This window comes from Cornus florida, unplaced genomic scaffold, assembly GCF_030987335.1.
Source record: "Cornus florida cultivar Cherokee Brave unplaced genomic scaffold, ASM3098733v1 CherokeeBrave_3.0.0_Hap2_Chr02, whole genome shotgun sequence".
NCBI classification, from domain to species: Eukaryota; Viridiplantae; Streptophyta; class Magnoliopsida; order Cornales; family Cornaceae; genus Cornus; species Cornus florida.
The window spans coordinates 20265904-20291484 of NW_026775572.1; the positions used below are offsets into that span (position 1 = coordinate 20265904).

Consider the following 25581-nt stretch of genomic DNA (forward strand, 5'->3'; position numbering starts at 1 on the left):
TACACTAAAAAATGTGTCTTTTATGCTGCACCACCATTGTTCTGCAGTTCTCTCGAGCTAATTCAACATAATGAGTCACTCAAACGCAAACGAAGAAGAAACATGAGAGGTATGTGTGGATAGTCTACCAGAAAGGAGATTGTGACCACAATTTAGGATGATTTTTGCCTTTTGCAAGAAGAATTGAGTACAGTTTCTTCCATAATACAATGCTGTCGAGTTTTAAATTACAGCGTTAAAGGTTACTAGGCACTTGAAACTTGAAGCTTGTGAGTCTTACGCATGATGATGGGTAGCCTCTGGCTGATGATGCTTGGATCACTATATGCAGCAGAATCAGAAGGATATCCTTTCTGCACCATTTAATTAGGCCGATCAATTCATTTAAACACAAAGAACTTTCAAATTAGCACAATAAGAAAAGAAAAAAAATGCTAAATTTTCCATGGACAAACTTCGTGAAGTGTAAACAATTGGTTGAATGACACTTTTATACCAGTATCCAATTGAAATGTCATTAAACCAAACAAGTAGAAACTAATATGCCATACAAAGTATTTGGTAATTTTGATACAATATGCTGACATAGGTATGAGAAAATTCGTCAATGATTCATTGAGATTACTGTAATGCTACCCTAAAAGGATTTGCTAGAGAAGCTGCTCATAAAATGCTACTTTACAAAGAACAGATATTACTGTTCCTCCCCCACAAGATATAAATTAAGAAAGATTCTCTCTTTAAACTTTTTGACTATTCCAAAAATTGAAGGCCTGATAAACACCCCTTAACAAGCAGAAAGTGACACAAACACTCTTCAGCAAAGCATGAGAAGCATAAAATGTAAAACGATGACGGTAACTAGGGAATACTTAACTATCATGTAAAGACACACCGAACAAACAACTTCCACACATGCCCACACACACAGATTTGAACTTACAGCAGACAATGCTTGAAATGTGGCTTCTCTCCAACAGCTTTCTCGAAGGATAATGGGATTTGTACCATTCCCAAAAATGCAGTGCATACGCGTGTCCCTTAATCTCATAAGTACTCCATCAACTCTAAGCTATAAGAAGAAATGAATCAGTTGCACGGGTTATAAAGTTGCTAACGGAAGGTAAACTCAGAGAAGTGAGACGATGAATTTCAGTCTTTTTCCTGTTAATGTTCAGGTATATACTGATATTGGATAGCATCTTGAGCACAACAATCAGGTACTTAAACTTCCCAAAACTTGAAAAAGGAAAATTTATAAATGGTGTAGCCTATAAAGCTTATGTTAACAGTTGATAATAAAAAGGGATTACTCACCCAGAAACGCAAGAGAAGAAACCAACTACTGGGCATTACTCTCTACAAAGTCACAAGTTAATGCAATCAGTCCTCTTTAATCATAATATTGTCAAGGAAACTAATCATACCTATTCTATCTATAAACAGCCTGATTCAAGATTTACCACTTTTACAGTCAAAAGGGATACTCCATTATCAGCCAATTCATCTTCATACAAGATTATCTGTTGACATAGAATAACAACTTTTGATCACATTGCCAGACAGAGAAAACAGAAGATGAATATTGTAGATTATTTGCTCTAAGTTATTATCTGAGCTGCTAACCTCATCATAGAAGAGAATAGGCTCTTTTGATGCCAGCGCAACCACATCAATCTGCTCTTCACAGTCCTCCCAATGAAGACTACAACTGCCCTCCTCAGATGTCTCTCTTCCGCGCTGATCATTAAATAGCAGCAATAAAAGTATTATTGATATAATATAAGTAACAATTAGACCAATTCAAAAATCCTCTGCATTCAGAAGCGTAATTAGCATCAATTCAATTTTTCAATGAAGTTTCAGTTTATGATCTCTTTAAAGCCCTGTTTAGTCTATGGAAACAAAGGAAGAACGGAGATGTTCAGGGATTTATTTTCCTTGTTTCGTTGCAATGGAAAGTTGATGACAAAATAAACATAACAAAAATATCAAGGAATTTTACTTTCCTTGTTTACTTTATTATGCAGCTGCTAAGGTTTTTCATGTTGGGTTTGGTGTAACAAACAATTCTCGAATATATTTTATTATCTCTTCATCTTTCTCCTCTAAACAAAACAAAAGAAATTGCCTTCTCTAGTATATTTTGTTTTCCTTCATCTTTCTCTGAGAAACAAACAAAAGAAAAGGAAGGATATTATTGTCTCTCCCTTCACTTTCTTTTTGTTTCCTTTATCTTTCCATCTTCCGGACATAGGAATTCGAGACTGCTTGAAGGTACGGGGTTTTAGTCTCACATAGCTACTGGTCTCCAAAAAAAAAAAAAATTGCAAATAATAGTACCAAGGCAGAGAGGAAAAAGAAAAAGAAAAAAATTTAAACGGAAGATGTGATCTTAAGTGTCACTCTGAAATCTTGTTAAAAGGAAAACCACAAATTTCGTCCCAAAAGCCATGTTTGTGTGGGCTATAAAGAGACCAAAAAAATGACAGCAGGTAAAAATTTTAACATTATTGAGGAAAAAGAAAATTTTTGCACATTAAGAGTATGGGGTAGGAAATACTTTTGCATGAAAAATGCTATCCTGCTAATAGTGCATTTTTTATATATCATATTACGGGTAGGTTATAGATTTTTATTTCATCATCTAATTAGAAGCGGGTGTGAGAGGAACAAAGGTTATTCTCCAATTCTTACATTGAGTGAACTCGATTCAATCTAAGATTTGAGATTTGGTGAGTTGCAATTCCCCGTCCTATCTACCCCATTGAGACAGCATTGCAAACTTGCAAATTCTCGTCTCTCCCCTTCAACATATTGATACTTATAGTTTAAGTGATAGTGAAAAAGTGCGTAATAAATTCAAGTCTGTTAGTAAGATACTGGCTGCTAGAACAATAAAGTGAAGCAACGGAGCACAAACATGGTAACAGACACGAACATTCTCAGGCAACAATCATCAGACCTACAGTGGACAAAAATGACTTGTTTTCTTCTTTTCAAATCAAGAGGACAAATTCAAAAGCTACATAAGCAGCTCAGTAACTCCATTCTGACATGAATTATTCTGAACTTCTTCATTTTCTGAAAGAGATGAGAAAAATTATTTTCTGCACTACCTGAGCTAGGAACAAAGGTCTATTAAGGTCACGATTTCCCTAATGCATAAGGCTTCTTTAAGCTATCCAAGATAAGATTTGGATCCTATCTAATTGCTGAGAATATTTATTACCCCTAGCAAAATTCAAGCATAGATTGATAAAAACGGAACGGTGTTTCACCTTTTCAAATGAAATTATGCAAAGGACGCCTTAAATTTGAATGATCATTGCATTGCTTATTTTCAATACTTCTACTAGCTCAAATCAATTGAGACAGTGAAAAAATAAAGACAGCAATGAACAGAATTGTTAGCATAAAATGTTGGACAAAAAAAATAAATATCACTCATGCTTAAGAGGTCATTAGTCATTACCATCTGTGAACACATATAATTGAGTGTAATGGGAGGACACAGGACAGATGCAGTATGGACATAACCTTTGATGTTATCTACACAAAAACTTTTAGTATGCATTTGTGGACAAAAATAGATTGCCGTGAAACATACACATATAACTGAGTTTGTTTATTTAGGCTAAATTATGAGAGACAAATCCAATAACACATATACACACATACATATATATTGGTCCAAATTGAAAACTTATTTTATTAAAAAAAAAAATCTAAAATTCTAGGTTTGTTTATTAGGCAAAACCATGAGAAAAAAATTGAATAACATAATAGTGTCAAAAAATGTGATTCAGAGTAAATAGGGTTGATTTAAACAAAAGATTTATGTACAGCACTATCAATCTCGCCATGCTCGAACTAAAGCAATCAAGAGCTGGTTTTGTGCCCTGAAATTTGATTTATGCAGCTGTGTTACTTTACTGCTTGACAATACTTGAGCCAACCAGCTCGGCCAGCTGCAATAGATACACACATAAGTGTGTGTGTGTGTGTGTACTTCCATATGTTTAACTGAAAACAAAATGAAAAGAATTGATTTTGCAGAGAAATGTAACACTCAAGTTAGAAAAAAGAGACCCACCAAAAGATCATCCAAGAAGTGAAGGTATGCAAATCGTACCATTGAGGAAAACTGATTTTGCACAACGACAAAAAAGCACTCGATATCATCTACCCACTCGTGGTCAATGCATTTTCTTTCTAAGGTTTCAGATTTATAGGGTTTCTGTTTTCGGTTCTTGTGGTAGCTAAAAAAGATGAACGTTTATGAGAAATGTAAGACAACTAATATGAAATTGCACAAGCGAAAGTTACTCTTAATATGAAATTGCACAAAGAAAAGGGACTCTCATATGGTAATGTATATATGCAGCGACTCATAGTCATCATATTGCCATATTTATTATGAAATCCCAAACAATAACCCAGCCAACAAAGCGTCAAAACCTTAAACCAGAGCAAGCACACACCTGTGTATTTATCTCAACAGTTTCACTCCCACAATAAGGTGTTGTGAAGGTATAGTCATAATCTAGAATCACCTGCTGGAAGGGTTTGCTGCAAATATACAAATAGAATGTGAGTCAACATAATATGTCCTCCCTCTGTAGACCTTTAGCGGGGAGAAAATAACAGATTTTCCCTTGGCTGGTACAAATTGCCACATCAATTTGTTGATGATGGAAAATATATAATCTAAAGCTCATACCAAATACTCAAAGTACATGCATGTATATTGTCAAGATGGAATAGACAGATCAATACAATTCAAGTCAGAGATGTGGATTAATACAACACACTGAAGGTATCCAGGACGATAGGCACCCCTGTGTCCACCTAAGGTGATCTATTGAGTGGCATTTCAACACCAGCAAGCTACAAAGAAGACCATATATACACACACACACACACACACACATATATATATATATATAGAGAGAGAGAGAGATGGGGAAATGGAGGAGACGGAAGATTTCCTTGATGTTATAAAGGTGAGAGAGGGAAGGGTGAAGATCTCCTTGATTGAGTAATTTCTACTAGATATGGTTCAAAAGTGAAGTCATGAAGGTACTAAGGGCCCTTGGAACAATGGATAATTGGTTGGGGCCTATTTGAAAGAATTTTTTTTTTTTTTTTTTGGATCGAGTTAGAAAAATTAAAAGGGTTTCACTACTCCAGGTTGGCAGGGATACGCAGTGTATTCTGTAAGATTGAAACAATTTCATTCCATCCTTGCACTATAAGTTGGGCAGGTCTCAGTGACATGAGAATGAACACTGTGGATATCTTCAAGGGCAATTTGGAGAGTAAGACAACTGTATTAAATGAAGGTAAAATTCTCCTAATCTAAAGGCGAGGGAAGTTTGGAATGTTGATGTATGTTGCAAGTAATTCCTCTTCATTGTGCAAACCTTTTGCCTCAGATGCTTGGAGCTTCATCAGCCCCTAAAGGGGTAATCGATGCTTGTCCTATAGACTAATTATTTTCCAATGCCTTCTTACCTTTTGACATGCTTTAAATTAACTTATAGTAATTCAGTTACATTCCACATGCAAGTTCTAAAGTATCTGCATGAATAGAAGGAGCTTTAATTGTCGGGAAGCTAAATGCGGGCCCATGATGTACCTGTTTGAGAAATTTTGTCAAAGCATACATGTGCATAACAGTATCTCAGCAAGAATGTATGTTTACTGCCTTGGGAATTGGATAGAGTATCATTCAACCCCTCTCTTAATACTATAGCATTGCATGTCACTAACTTGAATGAGTTCAATGCTATACACCCATGCATGATATAGATAAATCCATATGTTAACTATAAAGAAGAAATATGCAATTGTCCAGCTTACCTTCTGAATTTCCATTTTGCAGCTGCAGGAACTTCAACTGGTGGCAATGCTTCCTTCTTCCAACCAGTTAGAGCATCAAATGCATTAAAATGAACTTTAGTGCCACTATTGATGTGCTTAAGAACCAAACAGCTGTTTCCGAAAACCATCTCTGGCAAGTGGGACGTCTGAAGCTTTTGTTCCCACCTGTAAACATATCTTTAACAGTCAAAGAGCCGAAGGGTATATGCACTTCACTTCCAGCACTGTGGACAGCATATGGGGTTTAAAGGATCAATATAGGAGTTCTGGATTAATATAGAATATAATATTAAAAATTACTCTGTAGAATTTAAGAAACAATATCAAGGACATAACCCAGGGACTCTAAATGCTTGGTCAAGAACAATATGGGTCATGTTGCTTGAAGAAATGGTCAGCCAAATGTTTTAAGGTAATTAAGGACATAATGATCAACGAATAAACTACACAGATTTTAAAATTATCACATTAATATTATTAGAAATTACAACTCATACCATAATTACAAGAAGCACATATCATAGTTTGCCTTAGTGATTATGGAAGCTACTAACAGGACATTGTCTAGCCTCTCCTTAGCAATATACACAACAAGAAGTTAAAAGTTCGACTTTTGATATAGAAAGATTCCAAAGATGTGTGACCTTTTACTGCATTGATCTGCAAAAAAATTGGAGAGAGTTGAGTACACTTAAATCTTTTCAAACCTATTCTCCACATCCATTTGCACCCAATTCAGTAACGTCGAAAATTATGGAAATTTCAAGTAACGTAGACAAGTTATTCTCATATTCTGATTTATAAGTTTAATTCAAAATAACCCACTACAAATAATCACAGAAATCCCCAAAATATAGCTGGAATGGCTACTTTTTCCCCAATATTTCATCAAACTAGTGAAACCAGAAATTTATCTCGCACACTTTAATTATCCTTGAACTACTCAAAAGAGAATTGTACCGAATAGTATTCCAAATTCCAAATGAAATACAAAATCAGTAGGTAATTCAGTGAAGATTTAACAATGAAATTGAGTGAGAAAGGCAATGCATGAAAAGAAAGAAGCTTATGTAATTACATAATTTGTATAAAATACATAAACCTATTTATTATTTATATATAGAGAGAGAAAGAGAGAATACTGTTGGACATCAAGTGAGTTGAGAATGGGGCGCTTCAAAGTTTCGATCTCCCAACCAAGTATGCGCAATCCACGCCGACCCTCCGGCAGAAGCTCAGCTCCAACAGATTTCAGCTCCTTCTCGTTCACCTCCACCTCCATCGATCACCGGACAAAAATATTCTGATTTGGTTGTTTTCTCACAACTTAGGGGAAAACCTAAACAGGGTTTAAAGACTTTTAATTGTGTTTCTATTTCAATTGGAAGTCAAATGTATTGACGGGCCTGGGCCTCATTTAGGGCTTTGCTCGACCGGCTCGAGCCCGCCATGCATGACGTCCGAAGGAGAGTCATACTAGACATATCAAGTACTTGTAACTTTGGGCCTTCCCTTGGCAACCTTTTTGTTTTGTTTTTTTTGTTTTTTTTTTCTTTTTCTTCTAAGAGTGCAATTAAACGTACACTATTAACAGAGCTCGACCTCTCAACTTCTTTTATGACAATAAGAGGTTTTCTTACAAGGCAATTTAGGGTTAGTGGTTAAAGGGGAGGGGCGGGGCGAGGGCGTAAGGTTAAAATATGGACTTCTAGACACAATGAATAACTTATTAGAGATTATTCCAAACACGAGGAGGAATTTAACTATTTGAGTAACACAGTACTTATTACTACAATAAGAGTTCATATCATTTCAATTAATTACCGGTATTGACAACTTTGAGTAGCGAAAACTTTTTTGACATTGTAATGCCAAAAATATAAAAAACACCTTTTTATTTTTATTTTCTATGTTTCCTCTTTTCTTCACCAAAATGAAAAAATAATTTTTATTATAGAAAAGCAAATATATATTATTAAACATGATTTCTGCTTTTGTTGTCTTTTAAGAGTTGACAATAGAAAAAGGGAACTTTCCATTATTTTTGATTTACTGATTTGTATTGGGAGTACATAAACCAACCGATAAAAGGAGAATATATACGAAGTGCTCGGTGCACCGAGCACATCATAACCATCCATGCTCACACATGCTTAACACGAACGGCTATGATGTGCCCGGTGCCGCACACCATACCTTCTCCGATCGAAGGGACCAATATCTCCATGAAGATATGAAATGCTTATATGAGATCAGTCCCTTTTAGTTGTTAGCCCATTATGAGTTGTTACTTTTGGGCTTTGATTATAAATTAATATTTCAAGGGCACCAACCCAAAATGGTCTTTAACAAACCTTGCAGTTAGACTGAGGTTAGCTCACTAATCTTCAATGAACTAACAAGCCCGATATGAAAAGTTAATCCAAGTGAATAGCAGCTGCACAATTCATCAATTTAAAAACTCCATACTAACAAATACATTCTTCAGCTGCATGACCTATAAAATAATATTGAAGGCATCTATGATATAAGGTGTAACAAGAATCAGGCTGGAAAGATAAAATCAATTGAAGTGGAAGAACACCAAATCTTGCAAAGTTAAAAATGCTTGATTTTCAATTAAGGAGATGTACAAGTATTTATGTCATGCATGTTCATTTGTTCTGTGGAACAAGAAGCACAATCTAATCAAGATGATCTACAGTCTTTGCCAGAATTATTGATAATTTGTTCCAGGAACAAGAGGCTAACATGTCAGATTATAAGTCATCAATGGCTGCTTACTAGAGGTGCTCCCCTGAAGTTCTTCGACGATCAACATAAATCCCAAATTCAAGCAAGCTGCTTCAACCATCAACTTGATTCACAACTCCCTCCAATTAAGCCAAGAATGAAACATTAAATGGGAAGAGATCTGTTGCAAGAACACTATTCAATAACATGACATCAAAAAGAAATTAAAACTGTTGAGGATCCCATCATCATTCATTCCTTAATGGATCGAAGTAACTCCAAGGAATCTCTTTGGGAGAAGGCAATGCTGCAACGCACTTAAACTGTTCCAGGGAAAAAAGAAAAACAGTCAGATCAGAACTGTTTAAAGACCTGTGACTCTCTTAGTGTTGCAAGTTAAGCCAAAAAACAGTCATATCAGAACTGTTTAAAGACCTGAGACTCTCGTTAGTGTTGCAAGTTAAGCCAATAGCGACTGTTCAACAAAGGATTGCAGCTAATTGCAACATCAACTGTTATTCAAAGTATAGTGTGAGATGTGCCTAGACGGGCATAGTGCAGGTGGTCACCAGGTTTACAGATGGCTGCACACATGCGCATCTGAGCATGTCAAAATATTCTTTATGAAAAATAGAGAAATGTCTGAAAATATAAAATGGGGTAATCAATTAAAAGGATATTGACTACAGTTTGGCACTCGTATATTAATTGTCCTGGAGATCACATGAGTGACAAGTTAGGTCAATCGCATGGAATCGCCTTAGTATTTTGACAATTTTGATCAGTACACTATGAAAAAATATTTTCTAAGACAATGAGATACCTTATGCTGCATGTATTTTTCTTTAACCGCACGCAAAGATACTCCTCTTATACCCTTTTGCAAATCATAAATGGTAAGGACACAATCCTTCAAATCAGATGGTTCGTAACCTGAATATTGTTGCAACGCCAAGTTCTGCAAAATGTGAAAAAGAATACACGGGTAAATTTTCCAGATCTACCAAAATCAGTTATAGGTAGCTCAATTCTATCATCTATGGACCAATAGTTCAAGAACCTGCACAAAGACCATTCCAAACCATTGGTGTTCTATAAATATACTAGTCTACTTCCCCTCTTTGTTCTCCTTGCAGGCATTTTGCTACTAAGTCATTACCCAGTGTAGTCTTTGTTAATAAGAGTGTAATGGAATATTAGATTTGATATAGACATCAACTTTGGCATTACTGCACAAAGTGACTGCTCTTTAGGATTCAAACCCGCGTTCTTACACTTTATAGCCATTTTAACAGTGCACCAAGCAATGATTCCTTAGGAAGCATTGCTACTGTCAAACTTAAATCTGCTTCTGAAATTGTTTCCCAAGCTAAATCGGCAATGGCCTTCAGTCCAGATGGTCCATTGCCCAGCCAGCAATGGTTCCTTTGCAAGCAGTGCTACTACCAAACTTGAAAAGTGTTTCTGAAATTATTTCCCAAACAAAATTTAATTAGTTATCATGGATTCCTAATCTCAACTTCCCAAGTGATCCTAAGCCCTCAACTCATACATTACATTGATTACCCTCCCCCCACCCCAAAAAAATATAAATAAAATCGTACATCACATTTTAAAGAGTGCAATTCATTCCAGCCTAAAATATCACATTTTCAGTATAAGAGCATATTATGTTTCATTTTCCTCCCCCTTCACCATTTAAAAGTACTTTCTCCCATAATCTCTGAAATCTCAAATTATTTTCAGCCCTGATTGTTCCCAAATTCCAGATTTAATTCTATGCTTGCCAACTCATATTTAGAACTGTCAAGGCTACTTGAAAACTATTTCTTACCCAAGGATGCATGTCTGGTTGGATTATAAATCTTGAAATAAACACGACTGAAGCAGCAACCACCGATGGCAAGAAGCACAAACAGTCGTAATCTAACAAACTGATCTCCGCAAGATAGCAACTCAAAAACTCAAATTGCAAATCAGAAACCTGGAGGATAGAAATTACTACATCAGTGACAAGGTGAGGATAAAGAAAACTGGAAGCATACAACAAGAATAAGAGCAGTTTTCTTGTCATATTGGAAAAATCATAAATAAGTGGAGAAAGCATGTTTGGTAACAGTTTTGCATACTACCACGTCTGATTCAGGAAAAGCTCCAAATTCAGAAGGTAGAAAAAACTGTTTTCATTTGTATTTGCTACTGTAGCTAAACAACTATAAAGTCAATTTAACGTAAATAACATTTTTTTTTTTTTTTTTTGGAAACAGGCCCTAAGGGGTCCTACCTTGCCATTATCTTGAGCAGCCCTGGTAAAAATCCTGCAAATCCACCAAGAAATTTGCTTCAGTCCTATGAACATTTAGACTGCAACTGTATATGTAACAGTAACACTAATACAATTGATTCTACAACTACTACAAAAAGGAAAGAAGAAAAAGAAAAAGATAACAATGATGAAAGATGGATAACCAATAACTCTTGACAATATTCTTGCCTGAGAAAAGACTTTGTTGTTGGAGTACCCATCTCGAAGTTCAAAAATTTTAGTACATTCCTCTCCATGTTCACCACCTGTATATTCACCACAGTAAGTGTTCACAAGCTTTAATAAATTAATAAATGCAAAATAAACAAACTAAAACCAAATTTAAAGACACGAGAACTTACTTCTTCCTTGGTGTAAGTATTATCTGTTATGTAGCAAAAATCTTCAACATGGGGAGGAGTGATCTCTTCGTATTTTCTGTGTCAATAACCATGATAGAATAACCATCAGGAGGGTTATCCAACAGAATGACAATAAAACAAAAACAAAAAAGAAGAAAAAAACAACAAAAGGGTTCACGAGCTTACGAGGCAACAAGCATGCAAGAAACACCAAGGAGCTGAAGCTTGTTCCTGCTTAAAGGATGCTCAGTGAGGAATCTGTCTATGTAGGATACAGTGAGATAAAGGGTCTCTGAGACAAGTTTGTATTCGTCGGCAACCTCCACCAACCAATCCAATAGAATTTCTCTCATAGACACTGTAACATCAGTCTGAACAGTTTCCATGTAATTGGGAAATGGCCTCCTTTCGTCCTGCACCTGAATTACAGATCAGCCTTAGCAATTAGATCAGTAACATCCCACATTCCCAACTTATCCTAAACCAAATAATGCTTTCTCTGGTAGCCAGTGGAATGTACAAGTATAAAATACCAGCAATTAAAAAACAAAATCTTACAAAATGACAGATACCAGTATTGGGCTAACTCAATGGGAGCTGTATCCAATTAAGCATACCATTCATGTTCTATTTCTATCATTCTCACCAAGTTTCTCATCAGAAACATGATTGGTGAGTTAAATATTGGCAAGAATTAAACTGAGCTTAAAATATAAAGTCGGGTGATACAGGTCAAAGATCCCATCATAGAAGGCTCTAATATAATACTAGAAACACAATCAAAAGTAAAATCAAAGTCTCAAACCAAATTCATAAATGAAATATCAAATCACACAGATATTATAATCCTACATTTCAAATTAAATCCATATCAAAACCAAAAGGCCATAGCAATAAAAACCCATTTGATATATCAATAAACGCCATGGACGATTAAGAGAATCTTTACTAAATTTCAGAGAACAAGTAGAAAATCATAATGAGCCCTACAAAATTGCCAAATACCCCAACAGGGCAGCACCAAGAACAAGTAGAAAATCAAACCCTACAAAATTAAGAACCATTATGAGATTATATACCATTTCTATATAGGAAAGGAATACGCACACATGTATGCATAATTTGCACAAATCCCCATACAAGTTTCTCGTTCAAGGAAACAGACAAACTATACTTAACCCAAGGATGGGCTAAGTTGTTCGTTTTTAAGGGAAAAAAATGATAGAAAACATAATTCAAAAATTTCCCATGATTTTCATTAATTTTCACACCAACCAAAAAAGGAACAATCAAATCAACAACCAAAAAACAATGCAAAATATCGTGTAGTTGCAAGTTGTATTGATACAATCCCTCTAAAGTGAATAGAAATGATAGAAAGCAAACCCTAAAATATTCTTCTACTGTATTTTCTTTAATTTTGTTTCATTTTATCAGAAAACAAACAGATCCTACCAATAAACCCATAAAAATAAAAATAAAACAAGCTTCTCCATACCTCCAAGGAGTGAAGATGCTGATATATAAGACGCGCATAACCACATTTCTGCGGAACATCAGAAACCCCAACGATATCTGACTTCACTGACTCGTCAATTTTCTCTTTCTTCTTCTTCGTTTTTCTCAATTTAGGTTCGGTTTGTTTGGCATCACCAAAACCCGAAGTCCGAATCGACCCAGCATTGAGCGAATTGGTGAGCTCGCCCAGAACGACTCGCTTCTTCGTTGGGGGAAGTTGTTGCAGAGACTGATTGGGCGTGGTTACGGAAGCAAAGGCTCGCTTCTTGGATGCGCCGGTGGTGCGCACGGAGTTCTCTTGCTTACCCATTTGAGGTCTTGAATGGTGAAATGTTTAGGGTTTATGAATTGAATTAGGGCACAGAAAGAGTACAGTATTTTGGGACGAAGATGGGCGGTGTGCGAGTGAAGGTTAGAGAGAGAAAGTGTCTCCTCTTTGTAGAGAGAGAAAGTTAAGAGATGCCGCCACTTCTACGATTTCAAAAGTTGCATTTACCGCGTTCTCAGTGACAGTTCTGATTCGTATATTTCCTATTTTCGGCCTCTGTCCCGCCTAAAGAGAGGATGAGTGACGTGACTAATATGGGCTTTTAGCCTCTTGTATTGGGCGCTGTTTGGGCTGAATAGGCCCAAAAATTTTGGACCAACAAGTATGGCTGATAAATAGAGTACTAGGCCCATTTTCTGTCAATAGTACAGGAATTTTGCATTTTTATTTAAAATTGAAGGAAAGTAAATTTTTAAAAATTGCGTTAATTCAGTATCATACTTCAATACTTCATATGTGAATCCTAAATTAGTTGACTTTTGCGTCTGGTCTTCAATATTGACAAACCATTTGGTGGAATTTTTATGCTATAATAATTGGTTGGCAAAAAATATTTAAATTTTATAAATTATTTTTTATGCTAGGGAAAAATAAGTTGTACCAATTAATTTGTCTCTGTATATTAGAGAGATTTTTTTACCAAACCTTGCCTACTTCTCTTTAGCCCATTAGAGAGTTAGCAGAGTACTCATTCAGAATTCTGTTGACCTTTTTTCACAGATGACTTATGCAGTCACTCACTTATTATGTTCCTATAATGATTTGAATCCTTTCGACTAGACTAATAATCTATTAGTGGTCACAATTAACAATTCAATTGACTCCACCGATTCAAATTATTGATAATAATCATTGGTAATTTAATTGGCTTGGAGCACTTAATTTTTACCGTTAAGGATGATCATAGGAGAGAGAGAGAGTGAGCTTACCATGGTCTCGGAGGCTCAAAAAGAAGAACGAACTTTCATTCACTAAAACATCATTCTCATTTATTTCAGAAAAAAAAAAAAATAAATAAATAAAGAAATCACTTGTAATCATCTTCTAAACGGGTCTTGACTTTTTCACGGGAAGAAGATATTTTTAGCCTCATACTTGATTGGGATGTACATACTACTACTACAACACACACACACACACACACATTCATGACACCCCGCATGCATCTGCTGAAGCTTGAACCTCCTACTTCGAAAGGTGAGGAGTTACCAATAGGCTGCAACCGTTAGTCTACATATACATAATTTAAACCATAAGAATTCATTCATTTATTTGAAAATGGAAAATGAGGGTCTAATACTTGATTTCTCATAGGATTTGAAAGCCTACTGCGTCTTTAGACAATTAGATTTTTTCTTACAACAGATTAGGTCATGATAAAAGTACAATTTCAACAAATTATCTCATCCTTTTTGCATCTTGACAACTTTAATGATCGTCCACCCAGTCGAGCAAACCGAAATAAAGCACTACAAAATTGGTTGGGGTGGAGGGCCAAGTTCTGCATTCTTTCGGCTTCTGGAGAACATTTCTCAAGCAAATGCATTGCCCACATAAGTAGGTTGCCTGCAGGTTCACAACAGAATGATGACAACAGTATCCAGGTTCATATAATGACAATGTCAATATATAGCGGCACACAACCATGCTGGTTGAAACCAAAAATCTTTGAGCCTGAGCAGTAAGTTCTTAGAAAGCATGGCAGGCTAGCTCGTGTGAACTGTGAACTACAAATATGAAGAATCGATACGAGGCACAGAGAAAGGAGACCAAAAGTAGTGAACCTGAAAGAAGAAAATAATTGCTAATTCATAGAACCGGAGTTGCAGGAGTTGTCAGGATTACCTATGATAGATGGAAAAACCTTTGCAAACAACTTGAATTGCTATTCCAAGTGGCAAATGGTCAAATTTGTTCCCGACCATGATTGTCCAAATTCGTATGGTCAAGAAACGGATTTCCTCTTCCTACCCTTAGTTCGGTTACTTTGCCCCACTCCCTGAGCTTTTGATGAACCTACTGGTACACTCTGCCCTGGTGTCTCCTCAATACTGGCCTGATCAATTACTTGATTATCTAATTTAGCTTTTCTACTTCTAGTTCTAGGGGTAGTAGATTTCTGAATGCTGCTTTCTTTAATCACCTCTCGGCTACTTTTCCCTGCTTCCCGAGCCTTTGCTTGCTCTGATGTCTCCTCGATACTCATATGATCAATTGCTTGATGATCTAGTTTTGCTTTTTTCTTTCTACCTCTAGGGGTAGTAGATTTCTGAATGCTGCTTTCTTTAATCACCTCCCTTGCGTCTCCATTACTGACCCTTATCGCACTAGGACTTTTAACTGTACCTTTTTTAGGTGAGGGAGAGCCCTTGTTTGGGGTACTTTTAACTGTACTTGAATCCATCTGTGATGGATGCCGGAAACTCCAACGAGCATTTTCAAACCATTTGCTGACCTGTATCATGGCCTATTTTAGGGGGGGAAATAAGAAAAACCAAACCAAACCAAATCACCTTTTTATGCAATGAAAAAAGCGATGAACCTGTTTCAATGTCAATCCTGATTCTTTTGCCAGATTTTCTTTCATTGCACGTTCAGGGTATTGATTTTCCTTAAAAGAATTGATGAGTATCTGCATGGTACAACAACGAACATAAAATTAGTCAATTGCAATGTCAAAGTTATAAGCTCAGATGCCATACATATTTAAAAAGCATGCTCAATATTGATAATATTATTATTTTCTAATAGATCAGACTTGAAGTTTTGGCCCCCAAGGTAATAGACAATATTCTGTACTTCTGTTTTTTGGGTACCGAGGAACTGCTCCAACAAGGAGTCCTTTTGGACTCGTGACTACAGTGCAAACACCGAATAACTGTAATCACCAGGAAACCATGGATATCACTTAAACAGGACTAAAACTTGAGACCTCGAGGGAATATCCATAAGACCCTACCATCTGAGTAACCCGACAGCTTCCATATTCAGTACTTGCTGCTGCATATTTACTTCTACATTTCTATAAAGAACAACGGTAATATATCCCAAGTTAAGCCCATCTAGATACCTATGCGGGCTTATGGGAAGTAGATTGAATACAACCCTAACCTTCAGTGCTATTTTACACGAAGTGGTTGCTCTTTGATGCAAACTCACATTCTCATGAGCTTTTACCATTGCACAAAGCAATCGCTCTGGTAGTTAAAATTTGTTAGAAGATTGATGCTAATTTTGCCTACAGTTTGTTGCCTTGATTAAGAAGCAAAAATTGAATGATAGTACTGTAATACCTGAGAGGCAGTGTCTCCAAGTTTCTTATATGATCTTGAAGAACTTTTACCACCAGAACCAGGTTGAGAAGAACCTCTATTTGATGTTGCTGGTGAATTATTACTGCCTTCAACACTTAACCTCTTAGAAGCTCTTCTCTTAGGAGTATGTTCACTCTCTTCCTGGTTGTACTTTGTACCTTCAGCGCTGTTCTTGACAAGCGGAGTCTTTCCATTGAGTGACACCAAAGCAACATCCCCAGAATTATTCTTCACTTTCTTTGGTGAAGCAGTATCCATCCAATCTTCATCACTTGAATCAGAAGAAACGTGTCCATATGTCTCCTTCACGTATCAGGGCATCATTAAAAGATAAGCCAAGGAAGGAGAAGGGAAAAATTAACTAACATAACAGAGCCAAGATTTGAGTTTACTTCAAAGATTACGTAAAAACATCATGAGTAACAAGAAAATAAAATAGGGAGAGGGAGAAAACTGCAGAATGCATAAGCATTTAAAGCACAGCAAAGATGCTCCTACAAACATTAGCACATTAAACTTAAGACTAGATTCAAGATGGATCAGACATTTAGACATCAAAAGTAATTCATGAAAGATCTATGACATATAAAAACCAAGAGTATCTCCAATTCTGTGCAGTGACAGCCCAAAGGAAACACTGAATACACCCATCTGCAAAGGAAACACATTTGAGAGGCAGACAAGACGTTGCAGCAATAAAAAAAAAATTAATAATTAGTGCCCACAGTGCTGCTTGGATTTTCCGAGGTAAAAAAATGTTAATGATCAATCAGTATGTCAAAATTACTGCATGAAGGCAACAAATATACTATCATGTAAACATGAGCCTCTACCCTCACACACAAGCTAGGAACAACAAATTGCATAAAAAACTAAAGATTAAAAAAGGTTTCAGGTCACAGTGCGGCATACGTTTCTAATAGAAAAGCAGCTATACAACACGCAGCCATGACAACAAGACAGCATGAAGCAAACACAATCACCAATATTCGACATTAGTCAAGATTTCAGCTTGAAGTGGTAGGCATGTGCATGTGTGTTTTATGCCAAGTAATTACATACTTTTACATTCATTTATATCATATCAAGGTTTTGGCATTGCTATGAATTATGATGGTAGAAGGAGCCAATGTTGGGAGTTAAAAACTTTCTGCAAATTATATATTTCTTCATCTGCAGCAAGGATTACAATAGGTAATGTCAGGTCAAAGATAGCTTATAGTAAACATCCATGCATACACCTCACATCAATTACCTACGATAACAGGTATACAGTTAAACCAAAATAGAAATGCATACTACATGGTAGCAAGATCAGAGGCCAGGGGAACATGTTTAAAATCTCCATTGAAAAGGCACATATTCACCAGCACGCTAATGATAGATTGGTGAAAAACCTATAGTAGATGCAGAAACCAAGTAAGAAAACAAGAACACAATTGAAGTCCATTAATTCAATGTTTAAGCACTGTGGATGAACCCCATATTACTTCAGATTCAGTGCGTGCATGTAATTAGAATGAAGATCATGTTATGAGATTTCTATTGTGTACGAAAACTCACATCATGCAGCTTTTTGTAGTCCAACCTTTCTACATGCCTCTTTCTTGATATAGTTGCCGAATCATTTTGGCCAGGATTCGATTCTAACAGCGAAAACAGCTCATCATTTAAAGGATGTTCTTTTGTCCCCTCCAGCTTAGATCTTTCTACATCCGAGCCTCCACTGGACCTAAGTTGGTCCAATGATGATCTGTTCTCCTCAACTGCATCACTAAAATCCTCAGTGTCAGATGTAAAATCAGAACTTGAACTTTCGTGCTTAACCTGCTCATCAAGATCTGGAGCACTAGGATCATAATCATCATCCTCTGAATCATCTGAAGGAAGTCCCAAATACTTCCCATTATCAGGTGAAGCCCTAAAATCATCAGATGCGGAATAGAATTCAGATCCTTCAGAACTTGATTCATCTCCTTGAACATTCTCATCCACTTCTGCACCATCAGGATCATAGTCATCATCCTGAGAATCATCTGATGGAAATCCAGAAGCATCGTCCAGCTTATTTCCAGCTGCTGCCTCGGGATAAACCTTCTGCACAAGGAAAAAATTGATGCACAATGTGGAAGTAATGAACTTGTAATAAACCCAAATAAACAAAGAGTGGTATTCTTTATCCGACCTCCGGGCCATCGGTAATTGAAAGATCCGTTCCTTGAGATTCATTCAGCAAGTCAATGCAGTCAACTTTGCAATCACATCCAGGGCAAAGCCAGCCCTCGTCATCAGGAGGAACTGTAAAATACACCAAGCAAAAAACAGAAAATGAACTCAAGAAACAAGAAATCCAGATATTACTATAAAATGAGTGGATTGGATTTTACTGTCTTCTTTTAACAACGGTGGTTCCAGACAAAACTGGTGAAACCCCCGTTCACAAGCACCATCACATAGTATGATATCATTGTCAACTGACGTCTCTTTAGACCCACATTTCGCACAGAATATCTGCCACAAGAAGACACATGTCTAAGCATTGCTAGTTCAGGTTGCTTATTATATGTGTCAGAAACAATAACATCTTATTAGAAGTAATAGTGTTGTAAAGAGTAAACACGGTTTATGGTCAAAAGGCATCTCCTACATCCTCACTGTCGATCTCTCCTTCAGAATCAAATAAAGATTTTGGAAGCCTTCCCTCAGCAAATGACTGATCAAGACGTTGAAATAGATCTCTTATCTTTAATTTGAGGCGGAAAATATCAGACTTGGCACGTTCAAGCTCCTTCTCAGGTTTAACCTTTTCTAGGCTGCAAAATTATCAAAATGGTAAGAAACAACAATTAGGCATAATAATTACCGAATAAAAATTGGGGATAAATTGGGAATCAGACAAGGTAAAAAGCTCAAATTAGCCAGAAACTCAGTGAAGACTTGGTTTAACATCAAAACTGAATCATTCTCCGCGAATTTTTTTACCTAGACATTAATTTAAGATGTCCCTAGTCATGTGGGGCTGTAATAGTCTGCTCATTTTTGTTAGGAATGCAATGCAGAACACACATCAGAAAAGCCAATAGAACAAGAGCAAAGAAAAATTCTGGTCAAAACTGGGACACAAATATGCCCCAACCTTTGAACCCTTGTTTTTAACCTAACAATCTAACTAAAGAAGCATATTAAATTATACATGCCTTGGAGTAACAGTAATCCCTGGTTTTTCATGGTCTTATTCAGCACCAATCAGTGATATCATACCAATATCTTCTGATGCATCTCATCCACTCAACCGGGTGTGGAAATGAATATCAACACTTCTGCAGTTCGACTATAAGTGGAGTCCAACAAAACTCCCAGAAATATGATACTATGCTTTTATAGCAAGCAATATCAATATGATATTCTACTGCTCACGCATGTTTACTCATTGGCAAAACAAGGGGAAAAGAAAGAAGAGGAGGCAGCGAACAATAAAAAAACACAAGTTTGGGAATATAAATATTTTTAAAAAATGTCATAGAAAATAATCCACTCAAATGCTGCAGATCTGTTATTAACATTCTCTAAATCGTAATAAGCATTTCAAAGTAAAACAAACAAAACAAAATCATGCCACCTTGTAAGCACCAAACTCAGGACCTTTAAACTTAGACTCATCAACAAGAAGATAGAAACTAGTGAGATATGAACAAAGTTACTAATCTAACTCCAAAGAATAATACTATTCCAAATTAGTTCTCACTCTTTCCAACATCCAAACAAAGCAATTAATAATGTGAAGACACAAGGGATCAGGTTAACTATCATGAAAAATATTGATCTGGGATTACAATGACACAGCAGTTCCACAACAGAAGTGTCACAAAAAGTATAATAGACCAATTTCCAGTGCAGCACAAACCTTTGTCCTTTCCAGCCTTCACCAGAATAAACAACAATCAAGTTTTGCTCATAGCTCATTCTACATAGCAAGTATCTTAGGTGATTCCGGATTCTTTTGAACTCATTTACTGTAGTTCTCTTTTCTTGTCTCTTCTTCTTCTTCTTCTTCTTCTTCTTTTTCGTTTCTTCATTAGCACCATGTTCTGCCAAAGTATTAACAGGCTCCTGAGCTTTGGGCTTCTCTTGTGACCTCGAGCGCAAAACCCTGTTACACCCTACTGAAGGACTGACTGCATATTTTCCTTTTCTTGATTTTGCAGAAGTTCGTTTATCCCTATGCTCCAACTCACAGGGATTCTTGTCTGCATCAGGCAGTGATGATCCTATTTGTTCAAGGCAAGGATTTTGGGACGCACTATCAGGTGGATGTCCCAATCGTTCCAGATTAGAATTCATTGCTGCATCTTCAGGGGACCCCAATTGCTCAAGACAAGACTTCATGGCCGCATCTTGTGGTGGTGATCTCAATTGTTCACAGCTGGAATTTCCAGTGGCATGTTCAGAAGGCATTCCCGATTGTTCAACATCTGGTTGCATGGAACTTCCGGTCACATGTTCGGGAGGCAGTCCTGATTGTTCAACATCCATACAGTCGGAGTCTGCCATCCTGGTTTCTGCTTGTCTATTTTGAAAATCTTCAGAGCCAATCACCTGTTTCTGTTCTACTGATTCACTTTGTAGACTTTCAGAACCAAATTCAGGAATTAGTTCTGATGTAGTTTGTTTAGGGGTTGGAATTCCCCCAATAGCATCTTTAGGTAGTAATTCAAACTGTCCAAGATTAGAATCCATGGTGGCATCTTCTGCTGCTGATTTTAATTGTTCACGGCTTGAATTTGTAGTCAGTTCTTCAGGAACTGGTCTCAATTGTTCAATACCAACACAATTGAATTCTGTAGTCGCAGTTTTTGCAGGTCCATTTGGCACATTTTCATTGGCAATATCAACTTTTTGTTCCAGCGGTTCACTGCATACACTTCTCCAACTAAATTCATTATTTAGTTCTGACATAGTTCGTTTAGGGCTTGAGATTTTTTCGGCCTCACTGCTTTCTCGTGTTGTAGATACTTCCATACTCATGCTAAGACTTACAGAGAGGAAAACCGATCAAAATAAATATTCAACTAAATACCAAATTTCCTAGAATGATTTCACCCAGATAATAGCAACAGAAAAAAATAAATAAATAAATAAATAAAAGAGATAATACACGTAGTTCTGGTGTTGTTGTAATGAACTCCATACACCTGCAGTGGACATGAAAAGAGCATGATGAATAAATAATTTACCTCACCTAATAAGGAACAAGCTCAGAGAGAGAGAGAGAGAGAGAGAGAGCATTTTAACAAGAAAAGGAGTAAATTGGAAGCTTCATATAAGGCACACTTGGAGTGATCCGTTTAGGGTCAAGTGTCAATTAATATTTATTCTAGGTTAATAAACTGCTATTGTATTAAGTAGAACATAAGTGGAGAGAATTTTCTAGCAGTCCTTGAAGCCAGATTTGCAATAGAAAATAAAACCTAAGTAACTCTACACGTAGACATTTGGACTTCTTTTTCTTTACACTCAAGCACAATTTATTGTTTTAATCACAAATTAACCACTATTTGCCTTCAGCTTCCATCCTTCAACTTCAATTCCCCAACCCCTATTTCCAACCCTGCCCTATAAACATCCCGAATATCCAACACATTTAAATTAGTTTCAGCAACACATGTTCTACATTTCAAGCAAATAGTTCCAGCAAGTTATTTTCTAAACCACCATGAAGTTTTCACCATCAATTCAAGCCTAATCAAATGTTCTCTTTTCCCTAAAAAAGGTGCAACCTTTTCTCTTTCATTTCAAATCCTAAACCAACAGATCTTCCGTGATCTTGGCACATTAGGAAACATTCACTCTTTTAGGGCTGTCACTAGTTTAGCAACAGAACTAGTGGAAGATTATTTTCATCAGTCAAAGATCTTTTTAGGATTGCATCTACAAATAATAAGAAAATGCTTCTTTGCACTTGTCTTTTCCTATGTTTACATGGACGCTTTGAAAGTAGGTGAAGCACCCATTTTTTATACAGATCACTCAGGCATGCGTATGGGATACGTTTTTGACACTTTTCGATGAACATGTACCTAAAAAAGAAAATTTCAATAATTCAATTTTTTAAAATTATTGCTTCAAAATGAGTGAAATACCTATATTAAATATTTACATAAATACATTATTTCATTTTAGAAAATAAAATGAATATTTAGCATTGTCTATGTGTCCTTCTGTGTGGAGATTTGACACATGGATGCATACTCATACCCGACACACGTACTCGAGTCCATGTAACATAGGCCTTGACAGAAACACAGGCATGGGTACACAAGTAACAACACAAACAAAGAGATTATATCACAATTTCCATAACAGGAGAGTTAGTTTATTAACATAATAGCTTTAAATAATGCTTTTTTTTTTCCTAATTGATCCTCACACACCCCCCCTCCAAGAAATTGTTTGCACCCAAGAGGAGTTGAACCTTAGACAACTTTAAATAATGCTTCATGAGAAGAGGGAACTTAGTAGACTTGCATTTTGTTGTCAACATGAAAAAAAAAAAATGAAATTAAATATAATGACATAATAAGTAAATGATATTTAACTAAAGATAGAAGCATAGCCACTTAAGAATAAGGGAAATCGATTGTTTCCTTGAGCTCTAACTTTACAAGAAATTCCGAATGCGCCCAGCAAGCCCGCAGCAACCAGAGTTGAAAGCCAGTTTAAAAGCATGAGACCTAGGGCAGGAATAATGTTTATTTTTTTACTCAACATCCATGGAAGTATGTTGAATTGTTCTAGACATTTATCACAATGTAAACTGTCACACATACCGATTGTAGTTTTCTCATTATGTACATGTGAGGGTACACTCATTACGTAATCACACGCAAATTTCTCTATTGTGATTTTGTAAATTATGGACTCAGCGCCACTAAAATCTTGTCACTGACTGGCAAAACTAACTCTTCATTTTATGGTTTATTTTACTCATCTCTACAACGTTCTAAACCTCAACATTTTTCCCTGCAAATTTTCAATATCACCATCTGCAAGTCCCTATAAAATAGGCAAGTACAAACTCAAGTTCAGTAGAACCTCATGTGAATAAACTTGGAACCTAGGTACCAATGGGCTCTAGCTAGATGGTATAAGCTCTCCTTCCCTTTAGGAAGATTGAGTGTTCGAGCCCCGTGCTGGCAAAAATATATAGTGGGTGTGGGTTTGCTTGAACTTTCGAGAAAAAAGAAAAAAAAAAACTCGGAACCGAGTGTTTTTTCTGTCAACTGTTCTTACCTAAATGACCAAATTACACCATCCAATACCGGATAACAACAATCTTGTAACCAGATTACACCACACAACACAAAAATACTGCTACTACTGTCCTGAAGAACATTTAAAAAAAAAAAAAAAAAAAAAAAAAAAAAAAAACCCTAACATTCATGTATTTAATTTCCAAGAAAATTAAAGGGGAAAAAAAAAAAAAAAAAAAACTAGACATCTATTCTGGAATTCAAAAAAACTGACCTAAAGTGTGCACGAGTCCCAGAAAAATATTATCCAAAAACACCCATTTCTCATTATTTCCTCATATGCTCTCTACCTACAACCGAGCAAATCATAAACAATATATACATATATATATGCACACACGCATTAAAAATACGAGTGAGAAATGATTTTAAAAGCTTACCTTATGTTTATCTTCAATGTGATATCCTCTGCAATTATCCCATAAATATGTATACAGACAGAGAACAGAGAGAGAGGTGCTAGGGTTGTTGAGCTCAGAAGCTTAGATTTCGAGGTGTTGAAAGTTGAATAAAGGGAGGGAGGTTGGTGGATATAGTCGCTCTGCTTTGGTGTTACCGAGACTTTCTCTCACCGCCGATGAGAGAGGGAGAGGTCTGAGTTGTTCGTCCTCTAAATCGGTCCCAATGTCGCGCAATAGCTAGCATAGGGCTTCATTTGCCGCTACTGTGCGCAAGCGGCGTAGATGGATCGTGATTCTTCCGGAGTTGCACGATTGGTGGGCCGGGCCGTGGTGGGTCGAAACCTTTCTCCAAAGCTCGGGCCTTATATGGGTCTTGGGCTTGACGTCAGCCCGCTCGGTCCTTTTGACAATTGGTATATAGATAGAAAACCAAAGGCTACTTCATGCTATTATTATTTTAAGAGTTAAAATCACAAAATCTCCAGTATTTTCAAAATTATGCATAAAATCTCTAATAAAATTTAAAAAAATTCTGAACTAAAAAAAGTTATCAAGTTTTTTTTTTCCAAAGGTAAAAAAAAAAAAGAAAAAAAGAAAAGTTATCAAGTTGCTCCCATATAATAAAGCACTGTATATGTTATTTTGGTTGTGCAATGACAAAAATGACCTTGCTATTTAATGTTAAATTAAAATATTGATAATAATTTTTTTAAAAATATTTTTTTGTAATTTTAAAATAGAAATTTTAATTTTATAATTTAACATTAAATAATAATTTTGTAATTTTAAGTACGTTTGTAATTTAGCATTATTTAATGGTCCTTTATTATTTTTGTAATTTAAAAATATGAATTTTCAATATTTTAATTTAAGATTAAATAACAAGGCCAATTTTGTCATTTCACAACCAAGTTAACAAGCCCCTCACAAATATGGGGGCAACTTGATAAGGATCCACAAGAAATTCTTTAGTAAAGCTTAAGATTTCTTGCACTTATTTCCAACATGTACATACTATGCGCACAAATATAAACGTATATTTGTATCTGGACATATAAATACCTATATCATATATCAAAGGACAAAATTTATGCATAATTCAATTTTGAAAGCACGGGGTTTTGTGATTTTAAGTTTTTAACACTTTAAAGAGATGATATTCACACTTCAAAACAAAAAAACTCCACTTATATTCTTTTAATAGATGAAATAACAAATATATAATGAATCTTAAACTTTCATCTTAATATAAAACTATGTGATTTTTAAATAAATTAAAAGAGTCCTATAGATATATTCTATAAAGTATGGACGCAGGATATGAGTGTGATATGATATGGACATTGTGATATGACAAATTTTTAAAAAATAAAATAGAATACGACGAAGATACAATAATAAAATAATAATAGTATAATTTAAAT

General features: G+C 35.9%; 3 protein-coding genes across 7 annotated transcripts; all 3 read right to left on the reverse strand.

Annotated features, from left to right (window-relative positions):
* On the reverse strand, positions 1 to 7244 carry LOC132294128 (TIP41-like protein). The gene is made up of 8 exons (XM_059791871.1): positions 7029 to 7244; positions 5866 to 6051; positions 4485 to 4572; positions 1627 to 1740; positions 1464 to 1523; positions 1318 to 1359; positions 944 to 1072; positions 1 to 353 (listed from the first exon to the last, which is right to left on the reverse strand). Exons 1-8 carry the CDS (start codon positions 7166 to 7168, stop codon positions 246 to 248), a joined length of 867 nt encoding a protein of 288 aa, XP_059647854.1. The 5' UTR covers positions 7169 to 7244; the 3' UTR covers positions 1 to 245.
* Positions 7245 to 8483: 1239 nt separating this feature from the next.
* On the reverse strand, positions 8484 to 13257 carry LOC132285997 (G2/mitotic-specific cyclin C13-1-like). The gene is made up of 8 exons (XM_059788252.1): positions 12785 to 13257; positions 11473 to 11705; positions 11287 to 11362; positions 11114 to 11190; positions 10904 to 10937; positions 10454 to 10603; positions 9443 to 9577; positions 8484 to 8942 (listed from the first exon to the last, which is right to left on the reverse strand). The coding sequence occupies exons 1-8, from the start codon at positions 13112 to 13114 to the stop codon at positions 8868 to 8870; spliced, it is 1110 nt and encodes a 369-aa protein (XP_059644235.1). The 5' UTR covers positions 13115 to 13257; the 3' UTR covers positions 8484 to 8867.
* A 1119-nt stretch (positions 13258 to 14376) lies between these two features.
* LOC132294129 (homeobox protein HAT3.1) lies at positions 14377 to 24426 on the reverse strand. 5 transcript variants are annotated; one of them, XM_059791875.1, is made up of 11 exons: positions 24137 to 24426; positions 23971 to 24046; positions 21602 to 21638; positions 20351 to 21472; positions 19094 to 19259; positions 18834 to 18957; positions 18632 to 18744; positions 18010 to 18543; positions 16426 to 16749; positions 15675 to 15764; positions 14377 to 15587 (listed from the first exon to the last, which is right to left on the reverse strand). In XM_059791875.1, the coding sequence occupies exons 4-11, from the start codon at positions 21469 to 21471 to the stop codon at positions 15078 to 15080; spliced, it is 2982 nt and encodes a 993-aa protein (XP_059647858.1). In that variant the 5' UTR covers position 21472; positions 21602 to 21638; positions 23971 to 24046; positions 24137 to 24426; the 3' UTR covers positions 14377 to 15077. The 5 variants fall into 5 exon arrangements, 4 of the variants coding, with proteins under 4 accessions (XP_059647858.1, XP_059647857.1, XP_059647856.1 ...); XM_059791874.1 differs by having other exon boundaries at positions 20351 to 21478; XR_009477985.1 differs by lacking the exon at positions 23971 to 24046 and having other exon boundaries at positions 14377 to 14698; positions 14978 to 15587; positions 20351 to 21638.
* Between the last annotated feature and the right edge of the window lie 1155 nt (positions 24427 to 25581).